Source organism: Penaeus japonicus, unplaced genomic scaffold (assembly GCF_977035675.1).
Source record: "Penaeus japonicus unplaced genomic scaffold, GWHDUDI00000001_assembly GWHDUDI00000040, whole genome shotgun sequence".
NCBI lineage: Eukaryota > Metazoa > Arthropoda > Malacostraca > Decapoda > Penaeidae > Penaeus > Penaeus japonicus.
This window is the reverse complement of record NW_028234442.1, coordinates 12,036,509-12,046,508: the sequence shown is the minus strand read 5'-3', so window position 1 is coordinate 12,046,508 and position 10,000 is coordinate 12,036,509. Positions and strand designations below refer to the sequence as shown.

General features: G+C 41.6%; 1 protein-coding gene across 4 annotated transcripts in view; it reads left to right on the top strand.

Moving 5' to 3' along the window:
• The window catches only part of LOC122243368 (purine nucleoside phosphorylase), a 28,418-nt gene that overhangs the window by 16,460 nt on the left and 1,958 nt on the right, over positions 1–10,000 (top strand). For 3 of the 4 annotated variants that reach the window (XM_086534182.1, XM_043000915.2, XM_043000916.2), the window contains exons 2-8: positions 6,805–6,891; positions 8,239–8,333; positions 8,521–8,699; positions 8,848–8,979; positions 9,160–9,414; positions 9,581–9,685; positions 9,902–10,000. The exon at positions 9,902–10,000 is cut by the window's right edge and continues 1,958 nt beyond it. In XM_086534182.1, the coding sequence (XP_086390308.1) occupies positions 6,805–6,891; positions 8,239–8,333; positions 8,521–8,699; positions 8,848–8,979; positions 9,160–9,414; positions 9,581–9,685; positions 9,902–9,994 (946 nt within the window). In that variant the 3' untranslated portion in view covers positions 9,995–10,000. The remainder of the gene's footprint in view (positions 1–6,804; positions 6,892–8,238; positions 8,334–8,520; positions 8,700–8,847; positions 8,980–9,159; positions 9,415–9,580; positions 9,686–9,901) is intronic. The other variant, XM_043000917.2, reaches the window with a different exon arrangement.

Here is a 10,000-nt window from a genome sequence, read left to right as displayed (position 1 = left end):
TTTCTGAAAACGTACATGAAGGGAATCGTATACATAATATTTAAATAACTGACGGGTCCTCTCCATCCCGAGGCCAGTCGCCGAAGAGGAAGTGGCGGGAGGGGATGAGATTGGTCCTTGGCTGGTTAAAGGCCTTGCGGTTCCAGCTCCCTCATCGACCATACGAACCCCTTTCCCGAGTTTCGCGTCTTTGACAAGCACCTTCGATAAGGAAATGAGTGAATTATCCAGTTTACACACACACAGACACGCACAAATGTGTGTGTGTGTGTGTGTGTGTGACTTACATGTGAATTTGTTTCCATTGAATTTATAAGGAGAGAAGTAGACAGATAAAGAATGTTTGTGTGTGTGTGGGGGGGGGGGGGTAACACCTCTCAAGCAGACCTGTCTGCGTGCTCGACTTGCCTTCGGTGGTGCTGAGTGTGGAGGCGTGATCGGCGCTTGGATCTGGCAACGCTGCGAGTCTAGCAACTCTACCGCCGTAATCTAGACAACTCTCGCCCTTGTGGCAACACTTCGAGAATCCACAGCGGGCATCAGTCTTTTTTTTTGCAATATGTTGAGTATATGCGGAGTGTGGCACTAGTGTTACTTTTCGTCTCTCTGCATAGGCCATTTCTTCTATGTCTTGGATCAACCTCACCCAATCGCTTCTCGTGTTGATTCTCCTCCCACGTGACCTACTCTTGTCCTGTAGGACTTGCCTGCCCCCCATCCTCTTCTTCCCTCCCTCCCTCCCTCCCTCCTCTATGTCCATATCACCTTCCTCCCTACCACCTTTCCCCTTCAGTCTACCTTGCCGTCCAAGCCTGCCCCCTGCCCCCTGTCCCCTCCGCCCTGTCCGGATGGGGGAGCATGAAAGTGATAAGATTCGAGGCGGTGCGACCAGGTCTCTTTCCACGGGTCCTCTACGCAAGAGCAGCCCGGCTCGGCCTCGTACGTAGGAGCCACGTGGAGGGGCGGATCAACCAGCAGAGGAAAAAAGAAAACCGCGGAAAAACTGGAATCTTCGGTGCAGCCTCGTTTGCCGCAGAACCTAAAGATATATATATATATATATATATATATATATATATATATATATATATATATATATATATATATGTGTGTGTGTGTGTGTGTGTGTGTGTGTGTGTGTGTGTACACACACACACACATAAGTGTATATATATATATATATGTATATATATATATATGTATATATATATATAGATATATATGTATATGTATATATATATATATATATATATATATATATATATATATATATATATATGTATGTATGTGTGTGTATATATATATACATATATATAAATATATATATATATATATATATATATATATATATATATATATACACACACATATATATATATAAAGATATATTGATAGATATATATATGTATATATAGTTATATATATATATATATATATATATATATATATATATATATATATACATATATATATATATATATATATATATATATATATATGCATACGCATCGTATATATGTGTATATTTGAGCACGTGTGTATATATGATAAACAAGTTCACTGGAAAACTAGTGTTTCCTTCATGAATCAGATAATTTGAACAGTCTACGCGATTAATAAAAACACAGAAATTATCACAGTCTTTGTAACAAGATATTCTCTGTGGTAACCGGGGAATGCCGAGCGAAGTCTTTGAGTCTGTAAATGCCAAATCATACGGTTTTCCCCTTACTTGCTTTCACATGCAAAGTAAGTTGAAGCACACGCGAACTTTTTGTCTGTGTGTGTGTGTGTGTGTGTGTGTGTGTGTGTGTGTGTGTGTGTGTGTGTGTGTGTGTGTGTGTGTGTGTGTGTCTGTGTCTGTGTGTGCACGAATATATACATGTGTGTATACATGTATGTATGTATATATATATATATATTTATATATATATATATGATTACACATATAAATACACACAAACATCAATTTACTTATGCAGTTTACATGCATATATACATACGTACATGTGTACACAATTAACTGTGTATTCGTTTTGTTTGTGTTTATCATATGACATTCATCCAGGATAAATGTTCGAGTTCTTTTTGGCACAAGAATTAAACCTTCGATAAATGGCAAAAGACCCGCGACGTTGGCAAGGTCAGACCACCTAAAGTTTTTTTTTTATCATCGGCAATTAAGTATCGGAGGTGGCCAGGGTATGGGTCTCTCCCCGAAGAGTAACGGGAAGTCGCCTATCATGCACCCTCCTGCTCTGGTGGCCGATGTGCGGAGTCATTTCCTGCCCCGCTGTGTCCGCGCTAGGCGTCTGCAGTGGGTGATATTTCCCAAGGCGACTGCGCTTCCTGGCGAGCCATGCGATCTTGCATGTTTGGTTACGTCGGTGATGGACGTTTAACGAAAGGATTCGGTTTTTACCATTTCAGCCTATCGAATTAGGGTCATTAGTTTATGCTAAAGCTGTTCTGGTATAGCAACAGCGTTTCCTATTCCTTTCAGCGGGAGGCATCAAAGGCATCCTAAGAAAGATCTGAAGGCTCGAAGGTCAAGCCCTGAGGAATTATTTTGAGCGCGATCGCCCTTCTCTGCGACCGCAGGAATTTTGAAACTCTCACGTTTTCTATCGCGTGTTTCCTACCAAAGGCATTTTGATCGTGTTTGTTAGGAAAGTAACGGAGCGACGTAGAGGTGACCTTGTGTGCAGATATGTTTACGGTATCACCTGTAACGCGCAGATCGACATCCACGAGAAGTAACAGCCATGAAGCTGGGCGTCTTCCTCAAGGGATTTCTTTTGCGTCTTCCGCGTTTCATGACGATCGGTGGCACGTCTTGGCCGCGGTTATGTCGTCAAGCAGGAGCCATGTTCAGGACCCAGCTATCCCAGGAGACACGAGATCTTAACCTTCACGGTGATAATAGATTACAATATCTCCTCTTATCGGTAATTGGGTTGCTCTATCACAAGATAATGCATTTTAGACCGTTTGTTTTCTTTTCACAGATCGAGGCATATTTATGAAACTGGATATTTATGTGTCACATTTGATTTCATAGCATTACCTTCATTTATAATCGTATGGTTATTACAAGTACGTCGACATCGCTTTAAGAATATTGTTGTCTTTTAATGGGTTAATGAATACCCATCTAAGCTAGTGAGGTTCGTCCAGCGGCCAGTACCATCACCGCCTTTCCCTGAAGGCCGACCTTCTTTCTCTTCCCTCGGGCTCGCTATACTTCCTGGAGTCGTAAGCTGCGCAGTTTATGTTTAGTCTCCCCATCTACCTTCGCTTCGCCTTGTTGCTTGGTTGAAGGTCCCTTCGAACCATGTAGGTCTGAATTGGCGTTCGTGGTTACTTTTTGTAATCTTGCATTGTGAACGTAAATTAGGCGCCTTGTGCTTGTCTCTCTCAGAATCGGCGTGTACCCTTCCGTTTTCTGACACGGGCGTTTTCTTGGCCAAGCAGAATAATTGACCTTCATAAGGGAAAGGTTTCTTCGGGTGGCTAAAGTAGCCATTTCCCTCCCGTTTCTCTGTTCTCGCAAGACAATCGTGAGCTTTACTTTAGCAGTCCGGTTGTTTCAAGTTGCCAGAGGTATGCAAGGCCAACGACCACTTCTTGCAAGCGAGAGATGCGGCGCCTGCCTGGCACGACCGCCACACCTCCGGCTTCACCAACCACGCCACTCGTTTCTCCCGCTATCAAGCCACGTCACGTGCGAGGGCGACCAGAATTTTATCAAAAGACTTTTTCAAGTGGCGAGTCGCAACGAATGCGAGTCCGCGTGGGCGCGCCGCCGCGGCCGCTCTCCTTTATCACTTGAAATAATTGGCGTTGATTTGGCGGCCCCGTCAGCGCCGCCTCAACGGCACTCACAGCCCACGGAGGGACATTTTGCAGAAGACTAGTCTGAAAACTATTAAACTTCTACTGCATTATCATTTTGTAAGAATAGAGTGGATTTCGTAGGCTATAATCAGAAAAAAATACATTTCTTAGAAGCTGCAAGCAGTTTCTGGTGCCACTAAATATAGAGTAAAATGAAAATTATATGTACAGTATCTCCCCAAAAAGTTACATAAATTCTTCGTTTGACTTGTTTGCCTTAGAAATGTTGACCACGTCTATTCTTTTGTTATTTAGGCATGCAACTTGTAGTTTTGGTTTGAACAGCAGAGTGAAGATGCACTCTGCTGCATTCATGTGGGAGAGGATCAGGAAAAGACATGAGTTTAGGGTGCCATCGCTGAAAGAAGTTTAGGAACCATTGCTCTATTTTCAAGATATCGTCTATTTTTACCTGATGCCATTGAGTAAAAGATAGTAAAGATAACAGCCGAGATAAAATGAGCAATGAAAAATAAAGATAAGGTAATAAATAGAATATAACCTATTGATGAAAAAAAATTATATATATAATATATATTTGCATATATATATATACATATATATATATATATATATATATATATATATATACATATATATATATATATACATATATATATATATATATATATATATATATATATATTATGTATGTATGTATGTATATATATATATATATATATATATAATATATATATATATATATATTATATATATACATACATATATATACATATATATATATATATATATACATATATATATATAATATATATATATATATATATATATATATAATATATATATTTAATATGTTTGATATGATATATGATGGTATGTCCTAACTCCTCTGAAACTTATATTGATGTTTGCAAACGTTCCCTCTGACCTTTCACTGGAAGATCAAGTTTTTCCCGCCCGAACACACGTGTCTGCCTTCGTGTCCATGCATATTAATGTGCTTGGCCTGATATTCGGCATTCTCTCCCAATAAGTGAAATGTGAACAACATACATTACTTTAACAAGCATATGTAATTTGTCGTTACTAGCGTTAGCATGATGCGAATCAAATTACATATATATATATATATATATATATATATATATATATATATATATATATATATATATATAAAACATTTGTGTGTGTGAGTGTGAGTGAGTGTGTGTGTATGTATGTGTGTGTCTAAATAAAGGGTTGATATGGTTTACGTTTGATTAAAAGTAGACAATACGGTTAAAACTCGGCTTGAATACACACGGTAAAAACAACAAGAACGTAGAAACCGATTTATTTCTCCTGCTTGGGTTAGCATCCCAGGAACGAGTCTTGCGAGGCTAAACTACCGCTGGTGAAACTCCCTCGCAGTTCCTTAGAGCTGTGAGTGGGGTTCAGTGAGTCTCTTCTCCACACACTCTAAAATAATGATGAGTATGACTGAGTGATGAATGGAGTTAAAAAAAACAATCAAACAGTTGAATCAAACCAAAAGTGAGTGTTAGCAGTGAGAGTTAATGGTGGTGAGCATTTTTTACTGGACCTTAATGACTCCTAATGCTTCAGATGGTTTCGTGTTACTACGAAGAGAAAATCAGAAGGTGGGGGTGTGTCCGTTACGTACTTGCCCTTCCCCCATCTCCAGCCAATCACGTGAAAGAATATGCCGACGGTAATCGCTGACTGGTCGAGAGAGACCTACGCCCTCCCAAGGACCACTTGTTGGCTGCCTGGAAACGAGATTTTTTTTATTTGTTGCTTTGTTCATGCGGTTTATGACAAAAGCCAGAAAGTGCGTTTAAGTATGATGTATTCAAAAATAGATTTACCGCTGCTCCAGTGATCGACATCAGCACTCGGAAGTACCAATGATAGTGTCCTAGTGTTGATGATAATCTTAGGGAAAGGTTTTTTTTTCGAAATTAACTTTTAGGCTAATGAAAATCATGAAAAATGGGCTTATTCAACAAATTTCGGTTAACATTTCAAAACGTAGGGGTTTTAACTTTTTCTTTTACTGTGAGTGTTCCATTGTAGGTAGGCACTCACTCACGCACTCACTCACTCACTCACTCACTCACTCACTCACTCACTCACTCACTCACTCATACACTCACACTCACCATTCACTCACTCACTTACTCACACACTCACTATCACTCACTCACTCACTCACTCACTCACACATTTACCATTCACTCGCTCACTCGCTCACTTACCCACAGACAGAGAGAAAGTTGGATCAAGAAAAGTAATTGACAGGAATAAGAGAAAGAATCTTCCAAGGACGAGAGCTTGGTCTTTTGCATGACCTCAAATTATACAATTGAACCCAGTGTCGTAAGATGACGTAGCTAAAATGTACAACTCAGCTTGCGAAACTCAAAACGTCATCATCATTGTGGTAATACAGACTGCGTATAAAAGAGGTTTAAATGTACCGTTCATTAAAATATTTAGGTGTCAATGAACAAGCGATCACATGCTGTTACAGATATGCGTTTCTGCGTTCATTTAAAAGGGGAAAAAACGGGAGCACCATTCTAGAGGGTTATCGTACACTTGGCCAAAGAGACACGTCATTATTAAGTTAATTCATCAAAAAAAACTACCATTGCGACATAGTAATTTTGTTTCATATTAGGATATTGATATAATCTGCCAGGGATTCTTACAAAGAGTCGCCTGTTACCCTATCATTTCTCGTACCAACAAAACCACCCTTTTTTACCAACAAACCTTGACCAATTACACACTTCTGCCCTTTTTATCCTTCATCGAACCAGGAAAGAAACCTGAATACCCCCGTCCCTCCTCGCTTCCTAACAGCCTCCCCAGCCCCCTCCTCCCTCCCTCCCGACCCCTCCCCCCCTAACCTACTACTAACCTAACCTGTGCCCATTCCAGCGAAGGAGACCCGCGCACCCTGCGACCCTATGCGTCTGGAGGCGGGTCTATGTGCCTGGAGCTCACGGTCTCCGGAGATGAAACTGCGTAAGTTTTCATATTTCAAGGGCTCATGTTATTTTTTTCTGTGTCAGGTGGTCCCATTGTCTCTTTTTCTGGATGTTTTTGTCTGTGAGAGCCAATGGGTATTTGGATGCATCCGTGTGTCATTTTCTCTGCAACTGAAGTTTTATGAGCCAGTTTTTAATTGACTCATGTATTTCGTACCCTACTGAGTGTTTCCTGTTTAGTGATGTGTCTTCGAACACATATTACGCAATTCTCTAAAACATGTTCATCATTATTTCAGCTTTTCTATGGTGATAAGCATCTAATCTCTCTAGTAGCCTTATCTTCCAGTGTTTGGGACCTGTTTCTTTTCTTTTGTATATGTGCTCTTGTAATAAACGTGTACCTTATTTCTCTGAATGTACTTCGTAAGTTTATTTAAATATTTAACCGATATTCCCAACTGCAGTCAAGAGGCGGTCTGAGCTTGTGGTTCTGTTGTAAGTATACTTTTCTGCAAATAATAATTCGTTAATTAGTTTCTTTATACTGTTTACAATACAAAATGAATGTTTTATTCATTCAATTAACCCCTTGCAACTTGCACATTGCAGAATGCATCGACTATTCAGATATGTGCCACTTTTATATGTAAAGAATGTATGTCTTTATATCCTGTCTATCATTTCACCTGCGGTTTACGTAGGACCAGACTGAGGTAAAAAGTGAATAAACTCTTCGTGTAAACAATGTCATTGCCAAATAAATCACAGCCATGTGACTTCATCACAGCTACTTTGTCTGTGTCCTCAAAGGAAAGAATTACTTCAGTCTGGTAGCCTGAACCACACAGCATTGTTTACGTAAGGGTCAGTTCTGTTCTTAATGTCCTTATTTGTTCACACAAGCATAGGTACACGTACATGCATACGCGCTCGCGCGCACACACACACACACACACACACACACACACACACACACACACACACACACACACACACACACACACACACACACACACACACACACACACACACACACACACACACACACACACACACACACACACACACACACACACACACACACACACACACACACACACACACACACACACACACACACACAAATACCCCTACATAATCAAGCATAAGCGTACACATTCACAGTTGTACAGACAGGCAGGTAAGGAGCTGAACGGAAAGATAGATAGGAAGCCAAAACACTTACATTTCTCACATGCCAAAGACGCAGACATACAACCCTTAAAAAGCGCGTCTTGAAACACCCGACACCACAGTATCTAGTGACACTTGACACAACAGGCATCCGGTGACCTGCGACTACTCCGCAAAACACTCACAGAAACCTTTGCATGTGTTGCAGATATCCGTTCGAACTGATCCAGGAGAGCGCGCATTACCTGCTGGACGGGACCAAACACAGACCCAAGATTGGTGTCATTTGCGGATCCGGATTGGGTAAGTCACCACAAATGAAAATATTTACACTGCGCTTTCAAAAAGGGCAGTATGAATTACAAGTAATCGTGGGAGTGATAGCTGCAGTAAGAATAGTCAGACGTTATTATTGATATTACGGTAAAGGGAATGACGAAAATAACATCAAAATGGCGAGTAAACATAAACCCGTCACGCCTCGCCTCAGGTGGACTCGCTGACCAGCTGGGCGACCGAGATGTATTCCCCTACGAGGACATCCCCAACTTCCCCGTGTCGACGGTCAAGGGGCACGCAGGCAGGATGGTCATCGGCCTGCTCTCTGGCGTGCCCGTCATGTGCATGCAGGGGCGCTTCCACGCCTATGAGGGCTACCCGCTTTGGAAGGTTAGTCGCCTGGCAAAAGTATATCTCGCTTTATTTATCTATCCCGTTGTCTGTATATTTTCAATTATGTATGCTTTAACAATTGAGTGTTTTCCGGCCATCATCTTGGCTATCGAGTATCTTTTTGTAACATCCTTTTGGCGGACAGTGCGCCATGCCGGTGCGCGTGATGAAGCTGATGGGAGTGGAGCAGGTCATCATCACCAACGCCGCCGGAGGACTCAACCCGGAGTTCAAAGTCGGGGACATCATGATCATCAAGGACCACATTAACATGCAGGTTCGTGTGTTTTGTTCATGTTGCACCTTGCAACCATAACATACGGCGACTAATTTTCTTGTATTTTTATACTGGAGCGTTAAATATTCGAGAGGACTATAAGAATTCATGAATGCTTTTTGTTATAAGAAAGTATGCTACATGAGAAGGTAACGAAAGTGCGTTTCTTGTGGGTCGCAGGGCTTCGCCGGAGACTCGCCTCTGAGAGGGCGCAACGACGAGCGTTTCGGGCCTCGGTTCCCGGCCATGAACAACGCCTACGACAAAGACCTCCGTTCCATGGCCAAGAAGATCGCCCACGGCATGAATCTCTCCAACGTGGTGCGCGAGGGCGTCTACGTGATGCTCGGGGGACCCACCTACGAAACAGTTGCTGAGCTGAAGCTGCTCAGAATTGTCGGGGTCGATGCTGTGGGCATGAGCACAGTTCCTGAGGTATGCAAATGAGTCCAAAACTGAAACGGCTTCGTGCTATATGCTTCACAGCTGCACACTATATGCCTTCATACTTTTCTTGTAGATATTGTTTATTTTCATTATATCAATTTATAGCTTTATCAATTATGGTTCCTCGAGTTTTACAAGGCCAATGATATTCCAGGTTGTTGTGGCCCGACACTGCGGCATGAAGGTGTTCGCTTTCTCACTGATCACCAATGAATGCATCACCGAGTATGACACAGACGCAAAGGCCAACCATGAAGAGGTGAGAGAGAATGTGTGAACATTTGATGCTAAGCAGAAGGGATAAGGAAATCGAGGCTTGGGAGGGAGCACACAGCAAACCTATGGCAAATGAATGGGAAAATGAACAAAATGAAAGGCTTGAGATGATATGATGAAAAAAGAAGGCTCAGTTCCTATACTTTTTCTCCATAATGATGTTATTTTTAAATGATTTCTAATGCCCCCTTTTCTCCAGGTTATCGACGTGGCCAATAAGCGCAAGAGCGACCTGCAAGAACTCGCGCGCAGAATAATCGTATCTATGAACGAAGATTGCCAAGAGAATTAGGAGGTT